General features: G+C 38.7%; 1 protein-coding gene across 1 annotated transcript in view; it reads right to left on the minus strand.

The window, feature by feature from the left end:
- CHCHD3 (coiled-coil-helix-coiled-coil-helix domain containing 3) overlaps positions 1-19176 on the minus strand; it is an 88558-nt gene that overhangs the window by 23229 nt on the left and 46153 nt on the right. The window contains exons 5-6 of the mRNA XM_053462197.1: positions 18229-18312; positions 734-804 (exon numbers count right to left, since the gene is read on the minus strand). Of these exons, the coding sequence (XP_053318172.1) occupies positions 734-804; positions 18229-18312 (155 nt within the window). The remainder of the gene's footprint in view (positions 1-733; positions 805-18228; positions 18313-19176) is intronic.

Here is a 19176-nt window from a genome sequence, read left to right on the forward strand (position 1 = left end):
TGTGGGAAAGCAGGCTGCAAAGTACTGCAGATTTGGGTTTTTGGTATGTTTTTGTTTCACACAAAGTAAACAACTCAATCACATTGCCGTATCCCGCCCCCTCCCACAATGTATCTTAACCCCTAAGCGACCAGAGCCTTTTTGCCATTTTTAGCATATCTTTGCTCATGTTTAGTGCACCCACACAAATTATATATTTAGTTTCTTAAGGAAAGCTAGGGCTTTCTCATGTTGCCACTTTTAATAGTTTTTGTTATTATGAATCATAAATTGAAAATAATATTTATATATTGGAAAAACCCATATAGGAGAACTTGTGGTCACCTGAAAAATATGCTTTCTTTATTACTATAAATGGTAAAGAAAGCCTACTCATAGCTGCCAGTTACCTTGAATTTGGAATAACAGTCCCAAACAGGCTTATGACTTGGCAAATGTCTGTATATATTGGGACTGCTTGCAGATTTGCATTTTTCAGCCTCCACAAAATTGAAAAATGAGTTTAATAAACAGTGCTAACATGTTGAGCAATGAGCTTTAGCACCTTTGTAGGAGAAGGCCAGCCTTGCCAAGTAAATTGCTAATGTTAATGAACCCGGTATTTACACAAACATTAACAGAGGATAAGCGTTCTACACGCATGGAATCAATACATGAAAGACTAGATGTTTACAAGGAGCAGTATTTCAATACACATGGGGCAAAAAAAAAAGCAAACAAAACAAAACCTTACTTGAATTTAGTTTCCACGTCAGAGGCGGCCTTCTGGTATTCTTCGGTGGTAACTTTGTAAAACTGAGCGCTCTGTAAAGACAGAACAGCACAAACGTGAATAACAGAAGCCCAAACAAAATGCGGAAAACACCCTCATTTTACCATGCTTGTAAGAAATCACGGGGACCAAGTCACAATCAATGCTGTGCTACTATTCAGCACCAGCACTGAAAGAGTTAATAAATAAAATCTTCAAAAAGTACTGGCCTGGAAGTCAAAGGTACTTTTATGTCAGTTTCTGTCAGTTACACTTTGCAGTGTAATCCATGCATTAATAGTAAAAAGTATATCTTTATAACAATCTATCTGATTACTATCTGATCACTGATTGGAGACATTGCACTGATCAGGTTAACTAACTAATGTCCGTGGCATAAACTTGTCACTTTTTTTTGTTTTTAATAGCTTTTAATCTAATAAATTTTCTGATCAATGATTAACCTGGTGGGTGCTTATTATACACAGGTCCTAAAGTGAGCGTAGTTATACCTGCGTTTTATATACAAGATTTACTATAAGATTACTATAAAACACAGCTTGGACAAGCCAGTCTTTTTCCCCCTTATTCACCAACAAAGATTTTCATTGACTTTAAATACATTTTGTGCTTTATCTATGTTATAACAATCTGAATACATTTATAACTATGGATAGACACCACTGCTCCATTCTCAATCATCGCTTCACGTAAAGGAAAACAAATGTAAAATGATTCCATTCAAAGGGTTCTGGCTGGCTTTAACAAGGAAAATCTGTCTATAAAAGCTGTATTATATTCCACACATTCTGTCTTGAAGCCATTTCATTTAGGCTAGGTTTCCACTTGGGTTTTTGTCCTGCGTTTTTTTCTTGATGAAAAACGCCAGGAAAAACGCCAAGAAAACTGCCACTGCATTTACCTGCGTTTTGGCGTTTTTTCTGGAGTTTTTTCTGGCGTTTTAGCCTTTCTGTGGAAATTGCTTTTTTTGACCTTAGGCAGTTTTTCCAGCCTTTACAAGTTAGAAGTTTCACCCAGCTAAAAGGGATTAGGATAAATGGCAAGTATCTGCCCTCTCCTGATGTCATTTACTTGGTAGAGTTCTACTTAAACGCCCCGGCGGACTCTTTTGTCTCTTTTCTGTGGTTTGTAAGGCATGCTTTATTTCGAATCTCTGCTCCTCTGGGAAGATTGGCCCCAAATGATGGTGCAAATTGTTTGCTGTTGCTTTTGGCACGCAGGATCCAGTTGATGCGTCGGGTATGTTTGTTTGTAATGGCATGTTTGTTCCAAATGGTGTAAAATTCAATATGAACCAGTCCAGGACTTTGTTTTGTGTGAAACTGTTTGTTTTCAGCCTATTTCTCGTAGGACACACAGATACTGGGTCCATCCTCTGCATTGTAACTGTGGAAAAAACGCCATAAAAAACGCCAAGGCAATAAACCCACATGGCTTTTTCATGGCGTTTTTTCTCTCCCATAGACTTCTATTGGAGAAAAACGCCAAGATTTCCTTGCAAAAAACGCCAGAGTGTCAACATGCTGCGATTTTGAAAAACTGCCACAGAGCCCAAAAAAGCAGAAAAACGCCAAAGAGGACTGAAAAAACGCCAAACAGAAAAACGCCAAGTGGAAATGGCATTTTGCGATTTCCTATTGAAGAACAGCTAACATCTGGCTGCAACGTTTTTTCACTAAAAAAACGCCAGGTGGCGCTATTGGCGTTTTTATGGGCGTTTTTAGCAAAAAAAAACCAAGTGGAAACCTAGCCTTAGGGCTTAGTTTTAATTTTCTAACTTGCATTATTGCTGAATAGTCTATTGCCGAAGTTATAATTTCATAGAAACATTCTTGAGATAATAATAAATATGTGCCTTACGGTGCAAGAGTGGTGCCACGGGAATAGGTTCTGTTCTGGCAAATCCTACTGAAAAGCATTGATGGGTTCTACAGGTCAAACAGTTCCCAGGACACTGTCAGCAACCCAAGTTTCCCAATGAAATCAATGAAGACTGAACTCCCCAAACCCACATGAGATATGCTTTGTGAATGTTGGCTCTGCGGAGGACTTGGACATTTCAGAGTTTGAGAGTTATAACCAAGTTATGCTAACCTCAAACTACTGAAGTTGTCAACAAGTCGCAGAAAAAAGGGGCCCAAAATTAGGAATGGATTTTCATGGTATACCGGAACTAATGGCGCATTTAGTCCACTGCAGACGTCCATGCCCCATAGTAGCTTGCAATAATCTTTCTAGAGGACAGCGATGAGACTGTGCATGCAGAAGTCACTGGGTGCCAGAAGCACCATACGTGCCTTCAATAAACTGAAGTTTACTCTGGCTGATATTCAGTATCTTTGCTCTGCATTGTATTAGATCAATAAGGCGTGTTATGAAGCAGTAGACAGACCGCTGAGCGAAAGAGGACAGGCCCCCGTTTGAGATGATGAATGGCCTTCTATCAAGCCACTGTCCCCGTGATGCAAGCATTCACTATAATCTTATTTAGGCTGCGATTTATCTTTCCTTTGCCTGATCAATAAAGATGAACATAACAGCTGCAGGGATCAATAGCTATTTTTTATCATTTTCAGGCACCGTTTTGACATGGAGACAATATCCTAGCTTTAGTTTCACCTTCTTTTAAACTCCTTTTATTGAATTCAGAGAGTGGCCAGGCTACAAAGTCAGACAGCTTTTCAACTGTTTTACTGTAATCAGAAGTATGAGGAAACTCATCAAACCGCCACTTTTGAAATATTCCTGGAAAAGCATTCAGTCAAAGTCAGATCTAGAAGCCGCATTTGATTTAATTCTTAAATATAAACCTATACTGGCTTTTCAAAAAGCCTTTAATACAAAAGTATGTTCTGTCCGAGGGTTTGAGAATCATGTTTAAAACTATTACAATGGATGGTTGCATAAAACAAGGACCCAACATTAGTATATCTCGCACACACTCCACTTTAACACTAGTTAAATCTTTGAGAAGAACATAACTGATGGGGAGCATAACCTTATCTGTAGTGGGGGGGCACAATTTTAACCAGTATAAACAGCTAATTGGAGATTGCTTCCAGGGTTAAAAAGGATATGATTTCAATGACAAGACAGTACGGCCACCAGATATACGTACTTTCTTGACATTTAAGATTCAAGTTTTTAAGATTCAAGTTCCCCATCTGTGAAATTGCCATTTTTCAGTCAGGCTAGGGTATGCAACAGGTAAGAGGGTATGTCAGGAAGCATACCTAAACTATAAAATATAGTTTGTTTACTTAGTTTGTTTATAAATGTCATTTTTTAGGGCACCCTAAAATGTAACTAACAGTGCTTACTTACCATTTTGTCAACATTAACACAGTGGAACTTTTAGATAATGATCCCTAAGTGTGTGCCACCACACTACAGCTAAACTATACCCTGCCATATTATTTACTGGCAAACTAAATGTGATCATTCATTTTCCATACTTTTAAGCAGCTTTAGAGATGGCATTTTCAAGTCGGTATTAATAACATTGCAGCCAGGAGATCTTTCTTTTATTTTTACACTACATTCACGTCCTTAAAATCACATTTCCTGCTACCAAGGAGTAGTTGTATGCTCGAATAAAGAAGCGGAAGGCAAAGTATTAACTCCAGCAAGGATCCATCAACAGGTAAATGGCAGCACAGCGGGGCTCAGGTCTGTACAGCCCATGGCAAGGCAGCTGATGAAAGCAGTAATGTGATATCTAAAAAGAAAAACAACAGTTCACATGACGACTGTCCGATTAAAACTCCACATACTTTACGGGAATAAAACCACGTATCACATGCGCCAAATTTCTACATTATAGTACACACTGCAGATATTACTGGCATCTCGCCTCAGAAACAATTCTACGTTATAGGTGGGAAATGTATTTGGCAAACTGAAAACCCTTCCAAAGTTTCATCTGGAAAGGTGTCACAAAGTTGCTGGTAAAGCCATCTAGTTCACAAAGCAGTAAACAGAGCTGTCATGTTCACTTCACATGGTTCTGGGTGATTGCTTAATTACATGACAGCAAGAGCCGTTAGCTTTAGCAGGACTGTGGCCTTCCAGGAATGACCTGGGCATCCCCAAAGGACTGTAATAAATCATAGGAACCAAGAGACTTGGATGCTCTCTATGTTGCCTCTACTGCTGTCAAGAGTCCTTGACTTGCTTTGACAACAATGACACTAATTAGTGATTAAGGATGAAAACTTGATTCCAGGAACATAACATGCCTTTGTCAAAAAACAAAGAAAACCCCAGAAGTCACTGAAGGATCGAAAGCAACATATGTGCCCTTATTCTTCTTTTACCAGACCAGTGATGCAAATTACGTTCCTTCAACCTTCCCTGCCCTCCTGCAATCGAATCAGAATTTTCATGCTTCTGCAACAAACTACAATTAAGAGTTTGAGCCAGGTTCAGCACAATAACAATGGTGGAGAAATGCCAGACACATCTTAATTGTGCTCTGAAAAATATCCCTCGTCTCATACTCGAGGTCGTCATCTAAATCAGATGTCAAATAGTGGTCTGATTACAAGACTAAGATCCAGATCTCCCACAGCGCTGCAAGGGACCCAGATGCTCCTCTTCGGCAGCCTCTGCTGCTGCTGCCGAAACTTCCTCTGGGGGCTTCTATGACGGAGCGCTGGTATCACATGACCTTCCAGTGCTCCACCATAGAATCCCCGGAGGAAGTACCTGTAAGAAATGAAGGGTGCCTTTAAAATGTGATACTACATTTATTGCATAATGTTTTGGGGAAGATTTGGGTTTTTGTAAGGTGAGATATCTGGTTTTACAATGTATGGTAATTTGCATAATAATGCATTACAAAGGGTTTGGACCAAAAGCTCCAACAGAGGTGGGATACCCCACGGGGGGGGGTCAGACAACTGAAGCCGATGTATATTAAGATAGCTGTTAACATAGCCAGCATCACATAACCTTCCGGTGCTCCACCATAGAAGCCCTAGCCACCAGCAGCGGAGGTCAACATTGCACAGACCTCCACCGTCACCCACTAGACACTAGGGAGTCTCAAGCACGGGTCACAAGTAAAGGGATGCACTGGTAAGTCGGGGGGGGGGGTAATGGTTTTCTGGAGGCAGAGTTTTATATAGGGGGTTAAAAGGCACATCAGGGAGGCAGAATGGCATATATATTGGGAAATAGGGGGTTAAAAAGGCATATCTGGGGCAGAGTGGCTTATTAGGGGGGCAGAGTGGCATATAGGGTGTATAAGGCATACCTTGTGGGGGTGGCAAATAGGGAGTTAAAATGCATCTCAGGGAGGTAGAGTGGCAAATATATGGGTGTATAAGGCATATTTGGGAGGCAGATTGGCAAATATGGGGGGTTAAAAAGGCAAATTTGGGGTTAAAAAGGCATATCTGGGGGGCAGAGTGGCATAGTTTTTATTAAATATGAAAAAATTATTTACATGTGAATTAATATTTACTAGTAAAACTAGTTTAGGGTAGTCTTATATTCAGGCTTTTTCCCCCCGAAATTAATATTCAAATTTGGGGTGTCTTATAATTGAGCAAATACGGTATAAAGAGAGCTACTAGCAGAATGCAGCAACTAGTTCAATGGGACGCTGCAGATGTCCATCTGTTTCACATGAGCAGCTATAAAGCAAAGCAGCATGGACAACATCCCTAACAGGTAATTATCTAGCACAGAGGGGATCACATTGCTAACTAAATTAACAAATTAAACAGAGCAGAAGGAGACATAGTATAAAATGTGTACGACAGTGAAGTGAAGAGTTAAAGGTCAAAATGTTACTCACTTCCACCCATTTAAGTGCAAATTAGATACTGAGCTGGTGATTTGACTAGTAATCTATTCAACCTCTGCTGTGTTGGATATTAATCAAAATGGTATTTTGAAAAATACATCTCAAAGTTGGTTTCGATTTAAATGAAAGTTAACAGAATTACATGGTTTTCTTTACCTTACATTACACGTTTTATGGATTAACATCACTACCAAGTATGGATGCACATAAGGGCATTCACCGACAGCTTTCAATAGTTGCTTAACCAAATTGCCACAAGTGGTCATTGAGAAGCAAGAGGTTAGAGGATGTGTGCTTTATCTATACGTCGTCATGCATCAATTACACATGATCCTGTCGCACATAGGTACTGTATATTCTACTTAGGTACACCTCTATACTACATATGGCCCCATCACCTTGAAACAATGTGAGTCTTGCACTTTTCAGGTGCATATCCAAACATTTACCAGCAGCTGATAAAAGATCTAGAAATGATCTTTTCTCTAGCAATGAGAAGTTGCTCTAATATATCTGAATAGTGTTATTGTATTTATTAATATGGCTGCAAATTAAGATACTGTGCATAATAATTTCTGCAAATTGAAGGGACAGGGTATCCTGCATAAGCTCAGTTTATGTATTCGTTCAACAGAATACTGCATTCCAACCAGCAGGACATTGATCCAAAACATACATCTAAATCAACACAGAAATGGTTTACTGGCCATAAAATCAAGGTCATACCGTGGCCATCCCAGTCCCCTGACTTGAGCCACATAGAAAGCCGGTGGGGTGAACTAAGGAGAAGAATCCACCAGCATCTACCCTCGGAGAGAATCTGTATGGATGAATGGTCTCAGGTCCCTTCCACATATTCTCCAACATCATCAGGTATTATAGGAGAAGACTTTAGGGTGCCAATAATTGTGCCACACATTATTTGCTCATATTTACCAAAGGTGCCAATATTAGCGGAGAAAAAGTCATCCTATTCTACCTGAGAAGCAAAAAGACAAGGCCTCTTTAAGACGAGGAAAATATATACAAGAAAATGAAGAGGGCTATCGTAAATGGAAGTTCAAAAGCTTTTTATCTTGTTGACTTGGTTAATTAAGCACAACTGGCTAAATAGATTGCTTTTCTGTGAAACAGAGTTATTTGGAGGGGTGATGAATCTATCTGTATATTTCCAATTTCAAGCACTAAAGTTTTAATTCTTCCTACTATGTGCTGGAACTAATGGCAAGAATGAATACAATAGGCTGCAGTCCATGAGAAAATGACAATTGCAAGACACATGGCATCATTTATAATCAAAAGCACACTCCTACTTAATTTTTATAGTAAAGGAAAGAAAAAACTAAAAAGAAAAAAAAGGAACTTCTATATTGATGTCTGATTTTTCAAACATATCACCAATTAAAGTCTGAAACCTAAATCTCTCAGAAAAAAAATACTATTATAAAATACAGCATTCTTCGTTTAAGGCCTTTGAAGTTCATATTTTCATAAGCCATTTATTTCACGCTTATCACAAAAGCAATCAACTAGAAAGGATGTCATTTGGATGCCCTAAATAAACAGATCTTTGTAGATGTTAAGGGCTTCTTAGCATGTCTAATGTGCTCGGTATCTACTGGACATAAGCAGACTTGTTTGCTACACACAGTGCTACTAAACAAGACTCAAAGTGAAACGCCACACGCAGTGAAATACTTGTATATCTGTTATGATTGCAAAGTCCCCAACTATTATTCATTCATGGGAAGCACATATGGTAAAGCAGTTTACACATCCAAGAAGAGGATAGCTCCTTTCTAATGAAGCACAAATGTATATGGGTGTGTAACCGTTGTACATTGCAGCCATTTCAAAGTGGAGCCAGGCATGGGCTTGGTTGGTTGTTTACCTCCCGATATTCAACAGTCCAAACCGTGTAGTATCTATAAGTATGCTCATGCAGAGCTACAATAAGTACACACTGGCAGTGCTTTTCCGCGTGTGCTTGGGCTCAGGAATAAACCCTGCACATCCCCTTTGGGAACTGTAATTTGTCAGACATTGTAACTTGAACAGTTCCCCATGTTTTTGTTTCCATTAATGCTTTAGGTCCGTACTCGAACATTTTTCATCAATACCATTAACAGAAGGAGTTGTTTCACTAAGTTGTAGGTTAAGAGGGTTTGACACATTTAATCTATTGTTACAAAACATGAAGCCTAAAGATGCTCCCCCTCCAAGAAGACCAAACTGAGCCTGACACATGCAGCTTAAAGCAGCCAGACTCCATGAAAGTCCCTTCTTTCAGTATAAGGAGGCATTAAGTATAGCCACCTTAGCCCCTCTTTCAGGAGAAATGCACTTAGGAGTTGGTCATTCCTACTTATATCTGGGAACCCTGGGCTCCTGAGCGGCAACTGAACTTGAACGGGGGTAGAGCCATTTTTTCCCTACCATGGAGGTATCTCAATTATTTAAAGCAAGCAAAGCTTCTCCTAAGGAAAGTGATTTTTTTACAGGTTGAAGAATGCATTTTACTGACAAAGTACTTTTATAAGAATTTTGTTGAGGAGGCGGCCCAGGAGACCGGAGCTCCCTTTATTTTCAAAGCCATACAGAACGCTACATAGTTACTTGTATTCAGCGTTGTATGGGGCTTCTGTTTAACATACAGTATTTGTTTAGATACATATGTAACTGGTATTATAAGATAAACACAAAGTTTCATTTGCCTTATTCACTTTTTTTAACGATGAAAACCAGTTGAGATGCAGTCTGTGAGCATTATGTGTAAAACAGATTATGGTACAGACCATGAAAAAATGCTCTCATCGTTACAGCAACCGATGGTGATAAAACTTTTCTGGTCTTTGGTACAACCAATGCACCTTAAAATACGTAACCACCATATGCAATAGCCTATGTCCCATTGTAATGTATTCAACACAGGTGCCGATGCATTTTATTGGTTCAAATGAGTGCATTGGGTTTTTTGCTATTGGAGCTACAAATCCGCTTTTTGCGTGTCTCTACTAAAAGAATCCGCTGTGCAAATAGCAAAAGAATATGCGGACTAATGTGTATGCAGTAAAAGTGCATTGGAGCACTTGCAAAAAAGACTTAAGACTTAAATATACATATAAAAAAAAATAGGCATGCTTTAATCAACAAAACTAATAAAAGTGCATTATACCTTCCAAAATATAAAAACAAATTCTATAAATAAAGTAAATAAATTTACTATAATTTGCCTAGATGTAAATAGCTGTATTCACATATACAGAAGGATCAACTGCCATAGCAATGTACAGTACTATAACAATCCTCTGCGGTCAGTGTTGTTCAACAAAACGTTTCTAGGAGAATTCAGCGGTGGTCATCCTTTTTTATGCCATTAAATTGGCGATTCTCTTTCCTTCATGAGAATATAGTTATTAGCTCTGTAATATAGAGACAAGGTAAAGTCTTTGACAGCTTTCCCTGGAGCCTTGTCATTTGGGGCTCAGAGAAAGATTGAAGTTTTTGCTGGGCAAAGAAAAATTAAAATATCACTCAATGTGACAGCAACAAATATTAGAGGCCTTATAAATAAGGAACATCCCTTAGGGTTTGCAAATGCAGGAGTAAGCATGGTAAAAAAGAAAAAAATATATTATTTTCATTTATTACAATATTGGGAAAATGTGATTAGTCCTGATGTATATTGTCAAAGAAATAACATGAAAATACACAAGAGATTCCAGTGACTACTGTGCGTTATCTAAGGTGAAGATAAATGAGGATAACACAAGATCTAACTTTTTAATGAAAGTCACGCTGACCTCTAAAAATGACTTCATATATATTACATAACAACCTATGTTTTTATTCAAGATTATATGCCAACATAGGGAAATTACATAATGGACAGACAATCAAATGTGAATAAAGTAAGCATGCTGTGACATACAGACTTGGCAACAACATTTGAAACCCCTATTAAGATTTACTTTAGCCTTCACCATGAAAATAATAAAATAGCCAACAAACTTGTGCGGAGTTTACAAGCATAATAAGAACAGAGAGTTTTAGGACAAACAAACAAGTAAATCATTTTATAAAAATCTAAACACTATATTATGGATTATAATAAACCAGTAAAACAATATGACAGGCTGTTTGGGGTTTATGTTCACTTTGTATAAGGTTGTAATGAACTAGCTCTCTAAAATTAATTATTATTATTAAAACAGTGGACTAGTATGACAACCCCCCCCCCCCCCAAAAAAAAGTACCTGGCATGAGTCAAGGGAAGCACTGCAGCTTTTGGACAAGCAGCACACTTTAGTGGATTAAAATACATAAGTGTGGGATAGGTGAACCCCCATGAAAGCAAGACAGTGCTGGGATGCACAAATCTTTAAATCTTTGGAATTTTGGAAAATTATTAGGATTCCAATTTTACATTGACTGTATGTTCAATTGCTTGTTTCCATTTCTACATGAATGAAGAATGACTCGCGTCCAGTCTAAGTGTTATTTCCCTAATCCCTACACCTCTGTTATGTACCATTGTTGTACACGTGATAAAATTGGTCTGGTGGTCTGCATAACCCCATGTCATTTGTGCTATGCATTAATCCTTTCCTCTGTTTTTCTAAATGTTCTTTCCCCTGGTAAAGCGGCTATATAAACTATGCCCAGTCCCAATAAAGTGTGTTCTCTACCATCCTGACTGGTGTTTCGAGTAGTGACTGGTGGTTCAATTCTTTGGGAGACCCTCCCCCCCCCCCCTAAGAGAAGCAACTTTACTCTGAGAACTAGAGCAGCTATCCATCATCCATTCCGTCCACTCTCCCTTTAGTGAATAGACTCAATATTAAGTAAATGAAAAAAATTACAGCAATATTAAGAGTGTTAGGTTGGGAATGTGACAGGGGCGATAAAGCAGCATGATTTTCACGGTAGAACAAAAAAATTAATAAAAAGGATTAATATGTCTAATCATCTTTCGTACTGTGCATTTGGATGTGCTGTGAAAATGGGCTTATATGAGCATCCTTTCCCAATTAAAATAGTTATGGGCACTTACGGGTGTCACATATTTACAGCTGTTTGGGTCAGTTTCATAAATGTTTACCGGAAAACATTTCATTAATCATTCCTATCAGTCCCCTGAAGGGCATTTTAAAATGCAGTTTCAACAATGATGCAGTCATTGCTGGGCAATAGCCAGGATAGCAAAAAAAATTCTGTAATATATTTACAAGTTTGTGTGTGTAGGTGTGTGTGTTTAGGTTTCTTAAAATGGACACTCCAGTAATCATATGTAGTTTATTCCCCCTCAAAATGCATAGCGGGATTCTGCAGGGGGGGGGCACATGCATTTACCCTTTTCCCCAGCTACTTGGCTTGCAGGAGATATCTTTGATGGAACAAACCTCTCTCTGTCTACCCCATGTGGTTCACCTCCAGTTAGCTCGGGCGCTGGCTCAGATTCCTAGGGGGGGTAAGGTCTGTCTAATGAAACTCATTTTTAAAGTAGTGCCTTCTTGCCATTGACTGGCTGCTTCAAAGAGCCAATCCGTGGAGTGAAAACAGGGCTATGAGTGACGATTGTGACTTTTCACAGGCTGAAGGATGCCTATAAAAGCAATTTGATATACATTTATTTTTTTTATTTTTTTTTATTAGTGAGGCTGCATGCGACACTGAAGCCAGCATGGTAGACACGCTGAACTGAACCCAAATTTGATCTTCCCAGCCACTAATCAGATATCGCATAAAGGAATTCAGTTTTGTGCTTATTGTGTCTCCTATTCAAACACCACAGCAATTTTATTCTGGGAATATAGGGAAGGCACATTTAAAGAGGAGAGTCCACCGTCCTAGACACCATCACTGTGGTAGAACGCATATTAAAGTAATCTGATTTTTCGTCAAAAAAAATAAATAAATAAAAAAGGGGGAGTGCCGGCATGGGAGATTGTCTAAGCGCATCGCGCAGACGTTCACCGGCTGCGGCGATGCGCATGTAAACAACCTCCGCTGCCGGCAGGTCTGCTCGATGTGCTTTAACAATATCCCTTGCCGGGACTTCCCACAAGGGGAGTCCCGGCAAGGGATATTGCTAAAGCACATCGTGCAGGCGTGCTGGCAGCGGAGGTTGTTTACGCGCATCGCTGAAGCCGGTGAACATCCGCACGATGCGTTTTACCTCTGCCCCCAGGACTTACCAAAGCAGACTCCCGGGTGTCTTGTGGGGCCGGCGGGGGACAATACGTGCCGGCACGGGAAGTTGTATACGCGTATCACGTAGATGTCCCCCGCCGGCCCCGCAAGACACCTGGGAGTCTGCTCTGGTAAGTTGGGGGGGAGGACAGAGTGGCAGCATATCTCGGGGGGGAGGCAGAGTGGCAGCATATCTCGAGGGGGGGGAGGACAGAGTGGCAGCATATCTATTACAAAACTTTTTCTTTAAAAAAGCACCTAACTTTTAGGGAGCGGCCTATATTCAAGCCAATACGGTACTTACTGGACACAGATGAGGCTGCCCCACTCCTCCATGGCCCAACTATCCTTGCCCCTGATTGGCTGCTTGAAGCAGTGAATCAGTGGGAAGAACTTTCTCCCATTGAGATCAATGTCAGCGTGTTTCACCCATCTGCAATGGGGTATATTTTCATTGACTATTCTAAGCCACAGGAAACATGGATGCTGATACAAAAAATCTTAAAAGCTATGGAATAGGGAATATCTCAACACAAGGATAATTAAATTAACAAGAATTAAAACTAACCATCCATGGGAGCAATCAATTTGCACCTACAGAGCGGGGATTTATGCAGAAATTGAATCTCTCTTTTACTATTAGGACATCCTCTTGTACTTCACATTGAATGCATAAACGAAGATAAAAATGAGAACTGAAAAAAGGGAATTGTTGGATTATGAGGATGCCTGGATAGGTATATGTTTATCTCTTTGCTGCTGTTCATCTGTTCCCCCTGACAGGTAGAGATTTGACAAACTAAAATTGGCAGGGAATTTTCTAATCTTGCTGAACCAGGCCAGCAACCTCCTCATCAAAGTGTCAAACAGGTTAAGGGAATAGAAGTAAGAAATCAAGAGCAGGCCTTCTGAGTTCTATGACACACGGAGCAGTGCTTTAGATGCTGTTGAAGGAGCTATAAGACATCAGAACAGAACACACTGCCTTACATTTAAATAAAACACAAATGGAATTCTGAAGAAAAGACAGAATAATCGGATTAAGACTGGGATTTTTACATACTACACACCATTTTATATACTCTAAAAATGTTTTATATGGGGGGGGGGGGTTCTGCATACAGATGGCAAGTTTTAAAATGGTCTGAATTGCCAAATCAACAGGGGCATTCCATTAGTTGTTATGGTGACCACTTTCCAAACTTTGCAAAAAAATACATAAAACCCAATGTTCCTTTAAGTTGACGTGGCCAGTCTTTAAATGCAAAACCATGAGGCAAATGAGAACAAAGTTACGTTTCTTAAATAAATAAAATAAAAACTCATGGTGCTTTAATGCATCAGAAGATACAACAATCTGTCTGAATACAGTTATGCTAATCTTTGGCTCTATTGAAGAGGTCGAAGACATGGTGTTCTCTCGTTTTATTAACACACAAGCCAAAAACCCTATGTATTTCGGAATTCTTCATTATATCGTATGCTTCCCACAACCTGCAGGCCATTACCGCAAAGCACAGGGAAACTTTGCTAAGCTTTGAATAGAGAGAAAGAAGAGATCATCACATTATCATTCCACTGCACAATTGGTACGAGTATTCCCTACCAAACGGATTAGTGTTAGAGAATAAAGCCGCTCTGCTGTGAAGATGGACATTTAGTGTCTTGTAAATTTGATTTTGTGGAAAATCCTGACACATCATAATGGTGAAATCCTATTTACTGCAGCAGGCAGAGTTGATAATACTATTTAATACCGGGTGTATGAGGTGGCATCAGCTCAAAGCTTTATACACCATACCATCGTCTTAATGCTGTACTTATAATTCCTGGCAGGTTACGGCATAAATAAAGGCATGTTAACTCATTCACTGGTAGAGAAGTGCTAAAAGTTACATACTAATACGATAGAACAATACTAATTGTGGCAAAAGTCTGCTGTCACTGCTTCTGAATGTAAGGTGGCAGCCATGCACTGAGAACGGAGCATGGGATATACCGTATTTGCTACTATTATGCAAAATCCTGCACTATACAGGTGGGTAAATCGTAATGGTGCTTGGTTATTTAGAAACAATGCAATTTATTGGAAACCCACACCATGTTATCACCATTTGAACAAGTCATCTTTGTTCTGCTCTCAGGATTTATGTCATCTTTTTACCAGTGAACTCAGCATAATGGAAGAAAATAAACACCTTAAATTTTAATGGAAATTAAAGAGGAGGAAAAAACAAAAACATACAGGCAGTTTTTGTAAATAAAATAATGTTGCTAAATCCCACACAAGTGACAGTTGTATTTTCTTGAGTGGGGCCCAAGACACTTAAGAAAGCATTCATGTGGAGCCTTTCATCCTGTTGAGAACCCTTCTCTTTATTTTCCTTTTTTATTTTAAACACTCACCTTCGGAATCTGCCAATTCATTTCAGCCTCTCCGAGCTTCCTGTGCTGGAACACTACAGTTTGCCCTGTACATCTCTGAAACTTTACTTCAGTTGACACCCATATTCCTTGATACTTTTGCTTGCCTTGTAAAAGACCTGATTTGAAGTTACAGAACGTCTCTGGACTCCAGCCTGATTGGGTACCTTAGGACAATAATACCTACATAATGACCCAAGCCATTATATATATATATATATATATATATTTAAATAAAGAAACGTGCCTTAAATCAGGGGTGGGAAAGATTCTGACACTTCTTCAGAGGTTCCACTGATTTGACTGGGTGCCATCTCCGGCAGTTATACAAATCTGAGCTAGAATACAGAGGTTGCTTTAAACCTTTAAGATACATTTCATTATTAAATAAAGCAGTGGCTTATTAGGCCATTTGAGAAGTAAACTAATTCTTCTCAAACTGGTCTAAGGCTTAGCAATGGATCACTTGATTATTTAATTGCCAATGAGAACTGTATCAAGGCCACTTACCCTTTGGAAAATGTCATAGAAAGCTTCCCATCGTGTGTAAATTAAAATGCACATCGCCTGCTAGTTGGAGATGTTTCCTAGTGGATTGCATCACTAAGTGTCACAGCTCATCTATATGATTAATTGACTTTTTGATTACTTTGGTTTTTCCAATTAGATGCTTCCTATATTGTGCAAAGAGAGGGGTAAAAGCATGATAATAAAGGAAGATGACAAGAGAACAGATTAGTGTCAGCCCTGACTGCTTCTTATAAAGAGGAATTATGAGACATATTCAGAGGCAGATGATGGCTGTCACTTTTCAAATACCTTGCTGTCTCCACTGAAGTCCTGTCAACTTTTTTGAAAAGATACAGAAATAAAGAAATATAAAAAGGCAGAAGGGCTGATGGTCAATTGAATGATAAACCATTTCATTTCAGATGGGAGGGTTCTACACAGTATTTAGAAGGAAATAAGGATGTACGGAGAAATATGGATTTTCTACAGTGATGCTGAAGTATCTAGCTATTAAAGTAGCCTTTTATCTCCATAATATCGTCTAAATATCCAGCACACTGGAATAGAAGATTATGAATAGCTCCCTGCGGCTGTTACACAAACAATATTCACAATACACACACCTTGTATGGGATCCCATTAGAATGTCTTGCAGTAAAAACAAAAACACACACACACACACACACAATCATCTCAATAATAAGAAGCAGACAGGACCACAAAGTTCTCAACCCTTCAAGCTATAACCTGACTGCACCAGTCGAGGAGCGAATTTTCTTTTTGATTGCACCGTCAAATTACTCGGCAGTTGCTTGGACTAGAGATTATCGACTGAAATAATTGTGTTTTGTAAAAATGACTAATGCTACCAAGCAAAACAAATCAAGACTTGCTGCAATAATCCCTCAAAATAACAAAAAGGCATATAGCACGATATGGATAAATAAGACAACTTTTTTTTTTTTTTTTTTTTTTTATCTACAAGGAACTGATCCAGCAATATTCATTGTAGAGAACTGTCTAACTTATTTAAGTTACTTTCCTTCTCAAAAGCACTGGATAAACCGGTATAAAGCTCTTTATGGCTATCGTCAAAATCAAACACAAAAATAGCACAAAATAATTTGGCAACCCAAATCACACGTTCTGCTGAGAAGAGGCCACAGTAGACTGCTCGAAATCTGACTCCTTGCACTCACCTATCACTTTCTGCCCAACAGAGGGAGAGAGGAACTAAAGCATGGCAAACAGATATGCCGTCCCATTAATGTTTGTTTTAATTAAAACATCTCATAAACTTTCCTATTACATAGAATTTGCACAATAAGAAACAGAATGTAAAAGACTTAGTAGACTATAGAAATATGACATTAATACTGGTGTATTTAAAATAGGCTGAAACATTCCCGAAGGTAGGTTGCCATGGCTACTAAAATTGTATTGCTGATAGAAAAAAAAATGAATCAAGTTTCTTTCATTTCTCTCCTTAGGCAGATGTTTATTAGTTCTAAAAACCATAGAAAGACAAGTATTAGCTACACTGGGTTCGCCACTAGCTGCCACTGAACTCAAATGTTCAAATGGATCCTTATAAAAAATATTACTAACAACGACTGGAAACAAACACTAGGCAACTTAGATATATTTAATGATACTAAAATGTGGCTAGACATGTCTGTTTATTATATACACTAGTTGCTGTTACATATATAACATATCATCCTTTCAGCAGAACGCTCAGCCAGTCTACCAGCGCTCATCTGCTCAATATATAAACATAGAAATCGATGGCAGGTAAGAGCCATTTCGCCCATGTATTCTGCTCCATTGTTTTTTTATTTTTTTATTTTGAGAAGCTGATAATTTGCAGACACAAAAGATATTTTCGTATTTCAGTCAAGTATTGTACCAAGAAAACAGAAGAACTTATTTATTGAATTCCTTTGTGCTCCAGCACAGGAACTAAAATCTGACCTGACCTCCCCGGCAGGGCTGAAGCTGACTAGAGGTGAGTATAGCCCAGACTGCAGCAAGATGCGTTCGGCCGAACAACATTTAGCTGGGGTGGGGAAAGTGGCAATAGCAGATGGCAGGATCCTGCCAAGTCCCCAGATGTATTTGCCAAACAGACAACATAATAAAAGGTTATTATATTAGAGTGCACACAATGGAGTTACCCTTTAAACTCACTGAGGTTACAATTAGACACCTATGGACGTAAGGCATTGTTGGTTTGGATCATAAGTAAAACGTATATAATTAAGCCATAAACGTTCCGCTATTGAAAGTGGCATCTTAGACACATTTAGACTATTGCTTTTAGAGCATTTATAATGCACAGTGATGTCTAGTTACTATAACAGGAACTTTAAGTCATATGTACATTTAACTATAAAATAAACCTGAACATAAAGTGAACATACAAGAACGCCCATCCATCATGTTACAAGTCCGTATTTTTATTACTGGGTAAACCATGCTTTTTTGTAATAGTGCTGTCTTCCTAAAACACACATACCCTCTCTTCCAGTCTGGCCAGCTGATCCTTGTAGTAAGCATCCTGTTTCTTTAGTTCTCGCTCCTTCTCCTCCAGCTTCTTTGCCTAAAGATTTAAATAAACAGTACATTTGTTTGTAAAAATATTCCATATACTTGAGAATCAACATGCTTGATGCACTTTATTTATGCACTGCCATGTAAATAAACTTAATCTCTTCACTTGGACTGATGACACCAATTTGAATAACAATAACTAAAATGTTGAACATTTCTGTAAAACAGGTAAATGGCAGAGCATCTGTACATTGGTATCAAACGTGAAGGCATCACACACATAGTTCATTAGAAATGGTAATATTTATATCACAGAAATGGGAAAAGCAAAATCACAATATTTTAGAATAAGTTGCTGCGGCAGAGCGCAGTCGATAGAAAGAGAAGATCCATGAGACTGATCTAATGAAGCTTTAAGGTGAACATAGGTTCCCTACACCTGGGTGTCTTATTGGGTTGCAAGAGCACTACAAACTCTATCTAGTCTCAATCTCAACTAATTTATCTGTACCAATGCATCATGTAGAACGATTTCTTGATTTTTTTTTTTTTTTTTTTTTTTTTGTCGTGTGAGAAAGTACACTCTCCCTGAATTCTATGGTTTTACATATCAGCACATCATCATCTCAAAATTGGGTAAATACAACCTTACATGACATTACACTGTGTCATAATTTCTTCAACAAAAATAAAGCCAAAATGGAGTAACCATGTATGAAAACTAAGTACACCCTTACTGCTCCTATAGGAATTAAGATGCTAAGTAGCAGACAGATGCTGCTAATCAAATATCCTTGATTAATTGATCAGTGTGACCACCTTTATAAAAGCTGAAGCTTTAGCAGTTTGCTGGTCTGGAGCATTCAGGTGTTGGTGCCAAAGAGAAAATACATCAACAATGATCTTAGAAAAG

The sequence above is a fragment of the Spea bombifrons genome, chromosome 4, assembly GCF_027358695.1.
Source record: "Spea bombifrons isolate aSpeBom1 chromosome 4, aSpeBom1.2.pri, whole genome shotgun sequence".
In the NCBI taxonomy this organism is placed as follows: Eukaryota; Metazoa; Chordata; class Amphibia; order Anura; family Pelobatidae; genus Spea; species Spea bombifrons.